The sequence below is a fragment of the Nicotiana tabacum genome, chromosome 10 (genome assembly GCF_000715075.1).
Source record: "Nicotiana tabacum cultivar K326 chromosome 10, ASM71507v2, whole genome shotgun sequence".
In the NCBI taxonomy this organism is placed as follows: Eukaryota; Viridiplantae; Streptophyta; class Magnoliopsida; order Solanales; family Solanaceae; genus Nicotiana; species Nicotiana tabacum.
Genome location: NC_134089.1, coordinates 126,859,923 through 126,874,944, shown reverse-complemented (window position 1 = coordinate 126,874,944; position 15,022 = coordinate 126,859,923). Strand labels below are relative to the sequence as shown.

Below are 15,022 nucleotides of genomic sequence, written 5' to 3'. Positions count from 1 at the left end.
CCTTTATCGTACTTGTTATGCCTGAAATCCATCAATGATTCGGCCTCCACTATGGCTTGGTCTATATCAGTGACTTGTCGGCGTTGCAACTCCTGCTTGGCCAATTTTGCAACCCATCCATGAAGTGGAACAACAAGTCATCATTGGTCAGGTTGGGGATTTGAAGCATAAGGGTGGTGAACTCTTTGACATAGTTACGTATGCTCCCTGTTTGCTTCAATTCCCTAAGCTTGCGCCTTGCCTCGTACAAGACATTGTTTGGAAAGAACTGTCGCTTGAACTCCGCTTTGAACTGATCCCATGTGCTAATAGTACATAGACCTTTATCCATGTCGACCATCTTCCGTCTCCATCATAGCATGGAAGTCTTTGAGAGGTACAATACCGCAGTGTTGATCTTGGCCTCGTCGTCCCTCACTTTGCCGTGCCTGAAGTAGTTCTCCAAGTGCCAAAGGAAGTTTTCCACTTCTTCTGCATCACGAACACCTTTGAACACCGGGGGTTTGAGAGCCTCGATCTTGGCCTCCCTCGTCACCACAACATTGCTGGCTACCTCGGTCATGCCAGCATTGACATGCCCCTCGAGTGACTCTATCTTTGCCTTCATAGCATCGATAGTACTCAAAGCCTCCATGAGTCTGCACTCTAAGGCAGTGATGGTTTGCCTTAGTTCCATATCAGTATGTGTACGTCCCTCCAAGTCATTTTGGATACTCTCAATCTCTTCAAGAGTGTGCCCCTCAAGAACGTTAAGGGTGCCTTCCACCTTCCCTAAGCATTGGCCAAAGATCTCCACGACGTCCATCCTCGCGTTCATCTTCATCACCCACTCTTACCGAGCGAGACGTCCTCTAGAAGGACCTCCACTTCATCCTCGCTCGCCTCAGTGGCAGATGGTTTTTGGGATGTAAGCCCTTCGTTTGACACAACCTCAGGTGGCACCTCCTAGCTCTTGTTGGTGGCATTCCTCTTTTTTGTTACGGCCGCTCTTGCCAGCAACATCCTGGATGACGTTGGCTTGGGTGTTGGCAGCGTTAATTTCTCCGTTGTTCGCCATTCCCTTAGTTGAAACCTTCGCTCTGATACCACGTTGTCACGTCCTTAGTTGTTAACTAAGTACACGTGCGACACTTGACAACTCGCTCACGATCTTGCACAACTTGCTCACGTTCTTGCTATGCCAAGTCAGCTTTACTATACTCAAGATCACTAAGAGAATGGAAGAAAGAACACAAGAGAATTGTTAAAGGAAGTTTTGTATTAGAGAGAACTTGAATTGCTTGCTTGATGAATTGCAAATGAATGACCCCCTTTATATACTAGTCTCCTAGGGGCTAGTGCGTAAATATTAATTATTACACAAGTCCTTGATATTTACAAGATAAGGGTTTTTTCTAGAATTCTCTACAAGCCTATAAGATTCCAAGGATTTTCCTAGCAAATCCATAAGGATCTAGGTTCTTCCTAAGGAAATGCTCATACCTCTCTAGAATCATCTCACAAATGCTAGCTTCTTCTTATGTAAGCTTCCACATGACATTAATATATGCCAAATGGCGCCTATGTGACATGATAACATGGCGGATCATCACAATTCCCATCCGTAACTTTAGCAAGCATTTCCATTTCCATTTAATGATGTAGGGAGGTTATTTCTTTATCAAAGTGAGTGGGCCCCACTTCTAGGAATACTTGACCAAAGAATTATCTAATCTTGCCACCTACCTCCAAGACTTGCCTAGTCAATATTGAATCCCTACTTGGTGCAACGTTAATGCTTATCCACCCAAATAATTAACCACCAATTTCTTAATTAACTTAATTACTTAGTTAATCTTCCACTAAAAATTCATAATTACCCAATTATCCATATAATTAAGAATTATCTCAAATTACTTAAAATACTAATCACTTTTAATACATTTTATACACCTTACTATCATGGTCATGTGGTACCTTGTATGACACTAGTCGATAAATACCGGGTATTATAACTCGGACCGTATTTTATCCCAAATTGACAACTTTCAACGAAACTCATCTTCTTTGATATATTTACCCTCTAACCTTCACGACACTTACTTATCACCTGTTATAAATAGCATAAAGCTTATGACCTCAAAAATAATCTCATTCCCGAGTCTACTTAGATTAACTTACGTAGATTAATTCTAATCCAAGTATTAGAATTGTAAGGAACTATATTACTCATTTCCTCGGAAAAAGGGCTCTTAAGAAATTTAAATAGAATAAATCAAAATAAAATAAATCCAAGCCAAGCATTCCCCTAGGGTTTTAGCCCAGAACCCTCTAATCTCATTTCCACAGAAAAATCTTTTCCATTTGGAAACATTCTGAACGATTCTCCCAACCCGATGGCCTTCGCCGCCGCTAGATCCATTTTCCGGTCACCGTACTTGCGCAATGCCGCCTCAAGGATAGCGTCGGAGGCTAAAGCAGCTCGACCTCCATTTCGCAAGGCTTCTAGAACTCCTCTTTCTAATCGCATCTTTAGGTACTCTTTTGTGCTTGCTTTACTAGAAGTTTCTAGAATAATACAATTTTTTTTTTAAAAATTAATCGATCTGACTGAATAAATTACGAATTTGAAGATGTCCTGCTGAGTTGAGCGCTTGCGTGGAGTCACTGCAACCATACCACACTGCTACTGCTTCGGCTTTGATGACTTCCATGCTTACTGACTCTCTCCGTAGTTACAGTTGGCTTTCAGAAGGTAATTTTGTACTCTATTTTTATGTCGCCTCATAACTTTGCTGATTTTCACATGGATTAGGTAGAGCTCTGTTATTGATTAGTTAAATTTCTGTTGGTGCCTTGCTGCATTTAGTTGACCTAATTAGAGCTGATTGTGCAATGTGCGATTTTATTTGTTAAGTGAATCAGCTTTGGAATATGTGTTATTTGAATTACGGCCTCTTTAATTGTGATTTGTCTCATGAAAATGTCTGAGAATTATGCAATGGTTTCGTGTGGAGTTAGTTATTAGCTCATGCAGATCAGAGTATATAGAATCAGTTAACTATAATTTAATTCCAAATCAGTGTTGCGAATTCTTCATTTTCAATCTGCTCAGTTTACAGGATCAATATTGAGTAAATTCATAGTAGTCAGACTATTCTTTTTCTTTGATAATTGAGAAATCCCGAGGCAAGTGGCGCACGGTTTGAAATAATGGGCCTTCCCTCTACCCTTCTCCACTTATATATCAGACTTTTATCAGAAATGGTTCAAACCTGTGACATGTGCAGAACCCACACATCACGTGTTTCGGTCTTACCACTAGACCAAATCTCTCGGGGCCGAACTTATGATCACGCTAGTCATCTTACCACATTTCTCTTTTATTTGGGTTTTGAACTCTGACCATTATTATGCAAGTCATTTTACCAGAATTCACTTTTATTTGGGTTTAGATCGGCCATGCTTTGCGGAACCGCATAGCAGTCACTAAGGAAAATTAATGAAGGCAGAAATTCAAAACGGGGAACTTCTTTTCCCTCTCATGAGGGGGTCAGGGAACAAGGATGTAGTTATCTGATTCGCTGTAGTTACAATGATCAATATTTATGACAAATGGTTCTGAAAGGACAGAATCTATCCATACTTCTGGCTTCAAGTTTTTGATCTTCAGTTCCCTCTATAAATGCTCTTTCAATTTTGTCATTGCTGGGGAAGGGAGTGGTGTTAATTTGAGAGCAGCACAGATATACGGATATCTCCCTGTCATAATTAGCTAAAAGTGTCAATCTAGTAATTAGCTGAAGGTGTTCGTATGATAGTTTTAAGTTTTAGTCCAGGAGGAATTGTAGCTCTCTTATTCATCGAAACATCCAGTACTGGGTGAATCCTTCATGATTTCAAGATTGTTGAAACTATGATCTAGTTGACTACTACCTCTGCTGGTAACAACCTTTAGTCTCGGCCATGATTCAACTTAAACTAGACTTGAAGTCATTCTTTTCCACCCGAATAAATTAGCCAAATGAGATGGAGTGTCCTACCATGTAATAACATCATTGGATATACTTTCTCCTCTTGATCTCTATCTAGTTCTCTTTTCCTTTCTTTTTTATAAACCTCCATTTGGTGAGATTTTGTAGTTTCCATATATCCATTTTTTGAATATTTGTCTGACCAACGAGTTTTTATTTTTTGATATAGGTATCTAGCAAGACCTATAGGACCCTCGTTTGATGTCCTTCCCCTCATTTACGATTTTGGTAAGTCAATTAAGTTTTTCTCTTTAGTGTCTTGGACATATCCGAATTTTAACAGGGACCTTCTAATTTATAGTTTTGAAATATGAAATTTTTTGGAAAAGAAATTTTGACTACAGAGCATGATATATGGAACCTCCTTTTTCCTCCTGATACAGTGGAGAAAATACCCTTGAAACAATTTCATTGCCCTGAAAGAGTTTAGTGATCTCAAAGGCAGCATTATGCTAAGTAATTGCCATTAGTCTCTTGCATTCTCTTCATTTGAGTGTTGCCCATATATTTCCCAATTCCTATTTCTATCACTTTGATTGAGTGCTGGATGCTTCATTCTTCCTGTTGTAGGCGTTGACAAGACTAGATGAAGAAGGAGAAGCTTAGAGGACTGATTTGGGTTCATTTATATTTGGAAGCTTTCAGTTTAGAAATTGCTACTTGCATAAAATTTGTTGAGTACTTCTGCTGGATTAGAAATAAACTATGATGGTTGTTAGGGGTGTATAATGACCGCATATTCTGTAGATTTTTGCTGATGAATATCCCATCACAAAAAGATTTGGCTGATGATTATTTGCACTGAGATATTTATTTCATATTCTTGTGCATTTCTGGCTCTTGTTCATGGATGCCCCTCACAAAAGTATTAATTGGATTTAATAACTTGACAAGCACTATCATGTTTTCTTTGTTTGGATGCCTCGGTAGATATTGTTAAATCAGGATGTTTTCCTAGACTACACTTGATAGAATTGGTGCTTACTATTTATCTTTATTCAATCAGCTCAAAATGAAGATGTGTGATGATTTTCGGAGAGCTGGAGCTAAATTTACGTTTGTACTTTCTCACAATGCGGTGCTAAGTAAAGAGGTTATAATGAGTCACCAAAGAGCGCGGCTGGATTTTTTTAATTGTTAAACTTAGAAGTGCTAGATAGACCTTATCGTTTTCGAATACTATAAACATCCGTGTCTTGGAGATCAACACTTGTAGTAATAATTTGATACAGAATTACATTGCTGATGTGTGCCTCTCTTTATATATCTTTGTTATTGATGGTAATTGTCCCTTTCTCGTTGTAACTTTGCTATTGATGTTTCTAAAGTAGTTGAGCTTTACTGTAACACTAACTTCTTGTTAATCAATCAGTTTGCGATAATGACACATGATCGGTTACCTGTCCTCAGGGGGTTGAAGCTACGCTATCATTCAGACTTGCCATTGAAGTAGCTATTTGCAAGGTTTATTTGTCATCTTAATTGGGTCTCGAGTCGTTGTAAATAAATTTTCAGCCAATTTTGTGGCTAAAAGTTGTGCTTCCATCACAACAGTCGCGTTGTTTTCTCACTCAGTAATAAATGTTTGATCGTTGAATTATTATGTGGATATGAGGATTTAACGATTAGCTCAGGGAGTCGTACAACATTGGCATTATGCATATTGCAATTCTAAAAGTTTGTTAATAACCCACATCGTTCTAATTCAACCACAGCTGAAATCAACAATAATAGGATTACGAAGAGAAGCAGTTGGTGGAGGAAAATTTTAGAAATGTATTACGTAACTTACATTTATAACGAGTACCTACTAAACACTGAAACGAAGTTTGATACATTTGGTGGTGGTTTTGCTGCACAACAGTCAGCTTCTTTTATATTGTGTTAGGTAGCATCGGTTATGGTAATACAAAATACGAAATACAAAGGCATCAACTGTCAATCTTAGGAACTGGTTTTTACCTCTTACAACACAGGAAATGACTGGAAAGTAAAAACCCCACGCTATAACCAAGTGAATAAAGCAACACTATAATATGAGGTTGATGGCAATAGATCATGAGTTACGAAGTACTGGCACTATTGCTCATTAATTCCATGTGATTGAAGAGATGCATAGCAATAATTTCAGATTTGAAGCAATTTTCTGGCTGTAACTTCAATCTTTCATTTCTAAAGAGCTGTCTACTCTTCTACGTTCACCAGCTCATACTCGACCAAAGAGAGGTTGTTCTCCTCGTTAACACCAAAATCAGCTGGTTCAGCAACCTCAACACGACCCCATTTGTCTACTGCAAGTCGCATTGAACCCTTGAACATGTCTATCTTTGCATTACGCAGAATCACAGTGGCATCGGGCTTCATCATATCAACTGCATGTGAAAGGAAATAGGTGAATATCCAAAGCATACAACTAACGGTCCCTATTCACCGGAACAAAAGGAAAGTACTCTCATTCAGGCACAAAATCACATAGAACAGTTCAAAGAATGACAAACTCCAATAGCTAATAGATCTGCATATTTTGCCAGAAACCTCAATTATACACAAATAAAATATCACTTGCAGTCAAATATGCAAGCCAAATATATCAATAGCATAGACCAATGTCACGTCCTTAGTTGTTAACTAAGTACACGTGCGGCACTTGACAACTCGCTCACGATCTTGCACAACTTGCTCACGTTCTTGCTTTGTCAAGTCAGTCTTACTACACTGAAGATCGCTAAGAGAATGGAAGAAAGAACACAAGAGAATTGTTAAAAGAAGCTTTGTATTAGAGAGAACTTGAATTGTTTGCTTGATTGATGAATTACAAATGAATGCCCCCTATTTATACTAATCACCTAGGGGCTAGTATGTAAATAATAATTGTTCTACAAGTCCTTCTGTATTTACAAATAAGTCCTACTCTAGAATATTCTACATAGCTAGAATCTTCTAAGGACTTTCCTAACAATTCTATAGGGTTCTAGGGTCTTCCTAAGAAAACCTCTATATTTCTCTACAACCTTCCTACACGTGCATAAATATCTAGAACATTTCCAAGAAAATTCTCCATAGTTCTACAATATTCCACCAAGATCTAGTCCCTAACGTATGTAACCATTCCATATGGCAAAAATATATGCCAAGTGGCACCTATGTGGCATGATGGTGTGGCGGGTCATGACACTCTCCCCCACCCAATTTTGTGCCACCCTCGGCATAAAGCATCGACACATATGCGCGCACCTCGCCTTGGCGTCGCCAAAGATCTTTGTCCATTAGCCATGATGCCCTATGAAGCGGTTCTCCTTCACATTTCACAAGGTACTGGCTACCTTTCTTCTTACGCCGTTTATACTTTGGACAGCTAGCAATGATGGCCTCCATCCTCCGCCCATCGGATGCCCCTCCTTGCTCTTGGCCTGAATCTTAGGGCTGACTCAACCAAGTCTAGCAGCTTCTCAAGCATCGAGTCCATGCTTCCACTCCCTATTTGGCTGCCCTCCGTGGTCCAGCCTTATTGGCAAACTTGAACCCTCTGCTTGGTGCATCGTCTGAGTCCGATAGCATGCCATCACTTTATAACTCGCCATCCTCTTCAACTATGTCCGTCCAACTTTTCTTGCTGCCACCATGCTCCATTTGCATGGTGCCAAGATAGGCTTTGGAATCCCCTACTTTCGGCTTAGATTCCAAGCTCATCCCTCAAATACAGGCGGTTCCCCCTGTGTCGTCCTTATGTGCTTGAGCAAAGTACGCTATCATTGCTGCAAGTTTCCCCATTCACTTGACCGATGTGATTCTTCACAGAAGTAGCACCCTCCTTTAGGCACGTACTCCATACCATTTTTCGGCCCCTTGTCATTTCTCTTGGACCACTGTCCGTTATGGGATGACCCCTTGCCATTACCCTTGTATACCTCGGCTATACATTTCCCGTTGTCCTCATCATGATCTCCCTCATCCCTCTCGGCGTTGCCTGCTTTGGATTTGGCAGACTCCATCTTGAAGTCAACAAGAGACTGGGCTACTCCGATGGCCCCGTTCACGTTGGCTATTTGATGTCTTCTTAACTTATGCTTTGCCCAATTTTGCAACCCATCCATAAAGTAGAAGAGGAAATCTTCCTCGGACAATGACGAGATTTGCAGCATTAAGGTAGTGAACTCGCGTACAAACTCCCGAATTGTGGCCTCTGTCGGAGCTCCCTTAGCTTCCGCCAGTCTGCCACCTCGCGTGCAGCCCGTGCACCACCATTTTGCTTTCGCTTAGGGACCTTCGCGTTGATCCCTTCTGCAAGTACCAAGCCCTTGGTAATTCCGGCCATGGTTCCCTACAAAACTTCCTTCTAGCAATCTCTTGTATTCTTTCTAACATAACCTTTGCTCTGATACCACGTTGTCACGTCCTTAGTTGTTAACTAAGTACACGTGCGACACTTGACAACTCGCTCACAATCTTGCACAACTTGCTCACGTTCTTGCTTTGTCAAGTCAGCCTTACTACACTCAAGATCGCTAAGAAAATGGAAGAAAGAACACAAGAGAATTGTTAAAGGAAGCTTTGTATTAGAGAGAACTTGAATTGTTTGCTTGATTGATGAATTACAAATGAATGCCCCCTATTTATACTAATCACCTAGGGGCTAGTATGTAAATAATAATTGTTCTACAAGTCCTTCCGTATTTACAAATAAGTCCTTCTCTAGAATATTCTACATAGCTAGAATCTTCTAAGGACTTTCCTAACAATTCTATAGGGTTCTAGGGTCTTCCTAAGGAAACCTCTATATTTCTCTAGAACCTTCCTACAAGTGCATAAATATCTAGAACATTTCCAAGGAAATATTCCACCAAGATCTAGTCCCTAACGTATGTAACCATTCCATATGGCAAAAATATATGTCAAGTGGCACCTATGTGGCATGATGGTGTGGCGGGTCATGACACCAAGCAGTATTTCTCCATGAAAAGAAAATGTTCCAGTATTTTAAGTATTTTCTATCTTAAAAGAGAGTTGTTAATATAGCTAATACGTTGACAAAGGGGGGATAGCCTAATGGAAGGGACCTTAACCTCCAACAAAGAGGTTGGGGGAGTCGCAACAGGATCAAAGAGGGAAAAGGCCACTGCTGACTCCTGAGCAAGGGGGTTCTTGGCTGGGGTAAGATTAAACTGTTTCAGCTCTGTTCAAACCAAACCAATACGTTATTTACTAAAGGCTAGAAGGATAGTCAAACGAGTTCAGATAAAGAAATGCATTCCTATCCATTAAACGGAAAGCTCAACAAAGGGAGGGAGGTGCATATTAATCATAGAGAAAGTGGACTTTCCATATAGGGGAATGGAAATGCTTTAAAGTAGATGTTCTCATTCCACCTCATAGCTTCCTATCAAGATGAGCTGAACAGGTCAATAAAGCACAATGTTTCCGAACATATAAAATCACAGCATCCTCTTCATCTAATCATGATACTCTATGAAAATTAGGGGTGGCAAAATGGTTAAAACAAAACAGTTAACCACCCATATTATCCACTAAAAATGGGTTGGATAATGAACTTTTTAAAAACGGGTCAAATATGGATAAGAGCCATATTATCCATTTAGAAAATGGATAACCAATGAATCTAACTTTTACATTTGTAAAGCCTCAAATTGGGGGTTCCTCAAGTTAGGGAGGCTAAAAATTCTCCCAAAAGTGATCATATAAAAGAAGTCATGGTTACCCATATTATCCGCCAGTTAACCCATTTTTTATCCATATTAAATATGGGTCGGGTCGGATAATTGATCCGTTTTTTTATTACCCATTTTCGACACGAACCATATCCGACCCGACCCGACCCGCCCGTTTGCCACTCCTAATGAAAACGTACAGATAAAAAACGAGCTTATTCTTTAGAGGTCCAGAAAGAAATCGGGATTAGGACACAAGCTAGATTTCCCAATTACAGAATCCTCAGCTCATTATAAACAAGACACCAGATTGACATGTTTAATCAATACTGAAAAATCCTTCATAACATGCAAATGCACATCTTCGTCATTCGATTTCTCTAAATTGTTCAAATCCTTCAAAAATATATTAAAGAGACAAAGTTTCATTTCCAGGTATGCTCAAACAATCATAACCTCCATTTCTCTTACTGTTTGCCGTGTAAGTTACCATTACACTAGTCACTAAATAGGTGCACCAAACCGACAATTTTTTAAATTAAGATCAACTAAAAACGTAAGCTAACAATTACTAATATAAAGCAAAATTCCATTTCCGGAAATGAGAGATTATTTTGTACATACCCTGTTCATTACGGGCGGTGAAGAGGATGGAACCGGTATCATCACCGACAAGGCACTCGGCGAGACGAGCCGGACCACGAGGATTTAGCGACGCCGATGATCTGCCGCCTCGATTGGCGCCGCCAGTGGCTTTGACGGTATTCGATTGAACAACCTTAACCGTCAAGTTGTGTCCATGTGTCCCTGGCTTTAAGCTATCCACTTTCACAAAAACTGGCTTCTTCTTCTCCGTAGTAGCTGCCGTACTCGGTGCCGCCGCTGTTGCCATTTTTGATACGAAAGCAAAAATCCTTAAACCCTAATTTCAGAATTTCTGGAATAAGAACAAAACGGTGGTGTATGAAGAAAAACAAACGATTTTTAGGGTCTTTGAAGTGGGCCTGTTCTGTTGACTTGGTTCCACGTCGTAGCGTAAAAAAATTAATTAATTATTGGACAATAGTAGACGGGAAAATGATTGGTACGGAAATAATGCCAAAAAATGATTTAGGTAAGGAGGATGTATTGCACTACTGCTTGCTGTCAAAATACTGCTTGCTGCTTGCTGTCAAAATATATGTAAGTACTCCCTTCCGTCCACTTTAATTAATTTTTTTTGGCTCTTTTCATATATATTAAGAAATTTACCTTTTAGCATCAATTAATAATAAAATCGACCATATTAACATTAATTTACTCACTGAAAATATAACAAACTACTCCTAAGTTCTTTACTCCAAGAACAACTTTGGAAAGAAAAAGTTAATTCTTTTTTTATATCTGAAAAAATCAAATATTGTGGACCACCCAATATTTGAAAAGGCAAAAAAATCACTTAAAACGGACAGGAGGGTTTATAACTAGTCACTGAGCATATTAGATATTTGTGCTAAATAAAAAGTACACTTCCATGTCCCAACTTATAGGGTTTTATTTAAATTAAGCACCGAGGTTAATTAAAAATATTGATTGAAAATAATTTGTAAATATGTGTGACTATAAACTATTTCATAAATTGTAAACCGAAAATTTTAAAGTAAAATTATTTCTTAATATAGTAAAGTGTCACTTTTTTGTGGATAGACTAAAAAGAAAAGTGAGCCTTATAAAATTAGGATAGATGGAGTATTAATTAGTTGGGGTTAATTGAATACAATAAAGATTTGAAATTACGAAACACCTCTAGATTACAAATAGTAAGTAGGAGTTACACAAAATAACAGTTTCGAGTTCTGTTTCTGGTATCAAATCAAAGACACTATTCTAGGTTGTTCAAGCTTTTATACTATATACTATAACACCTGATAAAAGTAGATCGGTATCAAAAAATTTCAATGAATATCGAAATCATTTACATTCAAAACATGCGAATGAAATTCGTTGTTATTAATCCTCCGTTTTGGTTTTTTCTTCTTTCCAAATTTCACTAGTCCTAAAACAGGTTTGGTTGCCACTCTACCTTCATAAGGTAGGGGTAAAGTATGCGTACAATTTACCTCCCCACATCCTACTTGTGCGATTTCATTGTTTTTTTTTTTTTTTTTTGTTAAAACAGGTTTGGTCAGAGGCGTGTGTGCCCTCTCTCTCTCCCTCTCTTTTTTCTTTTTACCTTTTCCTTTTCATAACATTCTATCACCATTTCCTTTTCATAACATGTCACTATGTCAGTATAACTTTACCTTGAATCATTTAAATTATATGGGGAATCATTACCTTGAACTTTTGGGGTGTGTTGGACGTCAAAAATGGTGACAGTGAAGAGAAGGGTCAAGGGTGTGTGGCGAGAATCAAACTTTATACCTCTAAGGTTCAATTGTAAAGTTCTTCAAGAGGAGAGCTAAATAAATGCAATAGTTTAGCAAGTTGTATTAAAGCCACAAGTTGTCATTCGTTCACGGGGAGGATCGCCCTCCCAATTCGAAGTTTGGAAGTTTCAACCTTGTTGACTATGACATCAGTTGCGAATATAAATAGACTCTGTGACTATGGCAAGGCAGTATGATCTGCTCTCTCGTGACCCTCCGTTACTGACGGGGAGCAGAGAAGAGCAGAGAGGGGATGAGAAGACAACAGTCACAACACAATGGAGTAATCTACTTAAAGCTAGAGTGCATCCAAAAACTGAGAAGAGTGGTCAACCAATGTCACTAATAGAGCACTTTCTCCAATGTGCGCAAATCTTGTGTATTCCCTTCAAAAAGTAAATAAGTAAAATAGTGGAAAAATAAAGAACTTATTTCCAGGAGAACAGTAGAGCTCTTCTTCCTTGGCTTTGATTGGATATACAAAAAACCAGGAAATGCAACAATATTTTCTTCCTCCTAGATAGAATGGGAAATAACAAGAGGAGTTATTGTTAGTAGCTTAGCACTCCCTAGTATTAGCAGTGATTCATTGACATATTATGCCCCCTTTTTGACAGGTTGTTTCCAACACAACCAATGCCTGCTGCTGCTCCTCTTCTTCCACTTCGACCTCTTCTTCTTCGACCACTTCTTCTTCGACCTTTGCCTCTACATGTTGTCTACAGTATCTGAATATTACTAGACATATAAATGCTGCCAAGGACCAAAAAATAAACTTTTAGTTCAGTCTGAAATCTAAATCCAATGTAACTACATTTTTGTTAGAAGATGCTTAGGCTTAGAGAAAAGATCAATCAAATACAACAATATTGAATGAATTGGTTCGCGAATAACCTGTGAAGATTCGTGTTCTGACAGTGGTCAGGTTCCAAAATGCAGTCAATACTGATGCAGCTATCATTTTCTTGTGAGAGCAAGCTCCCCATGTCTCCATCATCCAACATTTCATATAGTTGGCTGCTTCAACATAATATGCACTTTTATTCAATTAGACACAAAAAGTTGAAGCAACCATCATTAGGAAATAATCATTCATAATACCGAAGCACGTATTTACCTTTATTAGATATCTGAGAAGAATAACAAGAGTATAGTTTTGGGGCAGTAAAACTGATGAAAAACCCTGTCAAGATTGAACACGCCCACGAGTATTTAGTGTCAATTATATTGAGATTTTCTTGATATAATGTAATACCAATAATGTCTGTTTAGGAGAATTGAGTGATCTTACCAATAGCACAGAGCCTCCATACAGTTATCAAATGGCCATATTCAGCTCCAATTAGCAGGACTGGGACTAACTAAAACCATAGGTACATTTCAACAATCAATTACAACTATTTATGAGAGATAAGCTAGTACTAAAATGGAATCTTATGAACTTGAGAGTAGGAGAATAAAATAACATACTTTGAGGGTCATAGCAGGTTCTCCTGAAAAAAGCTCTCGTGTTTTCGAAATTGCAAGATTTGCAGCTGGAAGTATCAATCTTCCCATTCTCAAAATGTCATCTTCAGTCAGCTGAAATTCACTCTTTACTTCTGAACCATCTCTGGATTTTAGTATTTTAATGAACCATTCAGAACAATAGTGCATTATTCAGAAGCATATACATAACTTACTAGTTGTAAAGAATTTAAATTTTTACCTTTGGCGAATGGAATGTGAGAAGAATGAAACAACTAAAAACAGTAATCCCAATTGAGACATGATAGAAAAAATGCTGAAATCAAGAATAAACAAAAAAAATGTCAAATGGAAATCTCTTCTTATTAAAAATAAAAAGTGGGATATAAATAAGAGAAGGAAATATACCTAAAAGTAACTCCTTTTGCAAAACAAGAAGATAAGAAACAGAGAGACCCTAAACCAAACCAGAGGCTTGACCTTGCCACATCCCTCCACATCACCAAATCACTTAACAGCAGCTCAATTCTGTTTATTAAATCACTCCCTTCTCCTTCTTTTGCTTCTATTAACCAAAAAAAAAAACCATTAAGCACAAGAAATGAATTATGGGGTTAAAAAGTAAAGATTAGAATAATCTGAGACATACTAGTTGAATTTGAAGGAACCAAGCTAAGTTTATCTTTCTTGGATTTACCACTATTCCTCTTCTTTCTTGGTTTAACCACTTCCTCAACTAAACCCAAATCTCTATCTTCTCTCATTTCTTGCTCTAACCTTCTTCTTGATCTTCGATTATTGCGTGGCGAAGCACCAACTGCTGAATTTCTACTCCTTCGTCTTCTACGAACCCCATTAGGCTCAACAGCATCATCAGCCAATTCAAGCTTATCAGCAAGACGAGTCCTGGATTTTCGAAGAGGAGAAGGAGAAGGCGAAAGAAGTAGCAGCTCGTGAAGCGGGAGATTATTACTATAAGGAGGCTTATTAGGTGACATAGTTGGAGAAGCTAGTAATCTCGGTGAAGGGACTATTTCAAGAGAGATTCTTGGTGTAAGGGATTCGTTTTCTTCATCATATCGGCGGAGTTTTGAGAGTCTTGATGCTGGATTTGTTCGGCTTCGTGGCTGGGATCGATGAGATGGAGGAGTTGTATCCATTGTTGAAGCTTGAGAATTATCAAATAATACAAATTTTTGCAGTATTTTTGTTGGTTCTTTGATTGGCAGGGGAGGAGGGTATGAACAAGATTCTGGTGCGATTTGAATAAGATGTAAGGAGGAAAGAGCCGTTGGAGGAGACATTTATCTTTTTCGGCATTTGATTATTTTAGCGGCGGAATTTGGGCCCGTTGGGCTTTTGATTCTGAGTCCTAACGGTAAGAATTGGGAGGCAAGTCCGTTTGTTAGCTTTTGACCTTTGTGGGCTTTTGGTGAGGTTCCAACTGTTGTGTTTGGTATTTTATTTC

At 38.6% G+C, this 15,022-nt stretch overlaps 3 protein-coding genes across 10 annotated transcripts; 1 reads left to right on the top strand and 2 right to left on the bottom strand.

The window, feature by feature from the left end:
• The first annotated feature begins 2,254 nt into the window (after positions 1 to 2,254).
• LOC107825318 (protein NUCLEAR FUSION DEFECTIVE 6, mitochondrial) lies at positions 2,255 to 5,616 on the top strand. 7 transcript variants are annotated; one of them, XR_001657039.2, is made up of 4 exons: positions 2,256 to 2,515; positions 2,613 to 2,734; positions 4,183 to 4,241; positions 5,424 to 5,616. XR_001657039.2 is itself a non-coding variant. In XM_016652163.2 (3 exons), exons 1-3 carry the CDS (start codon positions 2,376 to 2,378, stop codon positions 5,037 to 5,039), a joined length of 282 nt encoding a protein of 93 aa, XP_016507649.1. In that variant the 5' UTR covers positions 2,255 to 2,375; the 3' UTR covers positions 5,040 to 5,295. The 7 variants fall into 7 exon arrangements, 2 of the variants coding, with proteins under 2 accessions (XP_016507649.1, XP_016507650.1); XR_001657040.2 differs by having other exon boundaries at positions 5,386 to 5,616; XR_001657038.2 differs by lacking the exon at positions 5,424 to 5,616 and adding an exon at positions 5,020 to 5,295.
• A 153-nt stretch (positions 5,617 to 5,769) lies between these two features.
• LOC107804311 (uncharacterized protein At4g28440-like) lies at positions 5,770 to 10,698 on the bottom strand. Its single transcript, XM_075223276.1, has 2 exons — positions 10,304 to 10,698; positions 5,770 to 6,385 (listed from the first exon to the last, which is right to left on the bottom strand). Exons 1-2 carry the CDS (start codon positions 10,569 to 10,571, stop codon positions 6,198 to 6,200), a joined length of 456 nt encoding a protein of 151 aa, XP_075079377.1. The 5' UTR covers positions 10,572 to 10,698; the 3' UTR covers positions 5,770 to 6,197.
• Positions 10,699 to 12,455: 1,757 nt separating this feature from the next.
• Positions 12,456 to 14,919, bottom strand: LOC107804310 (reticulon-like protein B17). Of its 2 annotated transcripts, none has more exons than XM_016628181.2 (8): positions 14,252 to 14,919; positions 13,963 to 14,119; positions 13,796 to 13,870; positions 13,558 to 13,699; positions 13,379 to 13,448; positions 13,205 to 13,270; positions 12,982 to 13,104; positions 12,456 to 12,840 (listed from the first exon to the last, which is right to left on the bottom strand). In XM_016628181.2, the coding sequence occupies exons 1-8, from the start codon at positions 14,856 to 14,858 to the stop codon at positions 12,674 to 12,676; spliced, it is 1,407 nt and encodes a 468-aa protein (XP_016483667.1). In that variant the 5' UTR covers positions 14,859 to 14,919; the 3' UTR covers positions 12,456 to 12,673. The 2 variants fall into 2 exon arrangements, with proteins under 2 accessions (XP_016483667.1, XP_016483666.1); XM_016628180.2 differs by having other exon boundaries at positions 14,204 to 14,912.
• Between the last annotated feature and the right edge of the window lie 103 nt (positions 14,920 to 15,022).

What these genes read in the sequence shown, in the direction of transcription:
- LOC107804311 (XM_075223276.1), bottom strand. Translation starts at nt 10,571, where the DNA reads ATGGCAACAGCGGCGGCACCGAGTACGGCAGCTACTACGGAGAAGAAG. An exon ending in CACCGCCCGTAATGAACAGG is followed by an intron (nt 6,386 to 10,303) that starts GTATGTACAAAA and finishes TTTCACATGCAG; the next exon opens with TTGATATGATGAAGCCCGAT.
- LOC107804310 (XM_016628180.2), bottom strand. Translation starts at nt 14,858, where the DNA reads ATGTCTCCTCCAACGGCTCTTTCCTCCTTACATCTTATTCAAATCGCA. An exon ending in GGTTCCTTCAAATTCAACTA is followed by an intron (nt 14,120 to 14,203) that starts GTATGTCTCAGA and finishes TTTGGTTAATAG; the next exon opens with AAGCAAAAGAAGGAGAAGGG. An exon ending in CAGAACACGAATCTTCACAG is followed by an intron (nt 12,841 to 12,981) that starts GTTATTCGCGAA and finishes GGTCCTTGGCAG; the next exon opens with CATTTATATGTCTAGTAATA.
- LOC107825318 (XM_016652163.2), top strand. Translation starts at nt 2,376, where the DNA reads ATGGCCTTCGCCGCCGCTAGATCCATTTTCCGGTCACCGTACTTGCGC. An exon ending in CTTTCTAATCGCATCTTTAG is followed by an intron (nt 2,516 to 2,612) that starts GTACTCTTTTGT and finishes ACGAATTTGAAG; the next exon opens with ATGTCCTGCTGAGTTGAGCG. An exon ending in TTACAGTTGGCTTTCAGAAG is followed by an intron (nt 2,735 to 5,019) that starts GTAATTTTGTAC and finishes TTATTCAATCAG; the next exon opens with CTCAAAATGAAGATGTGTGA.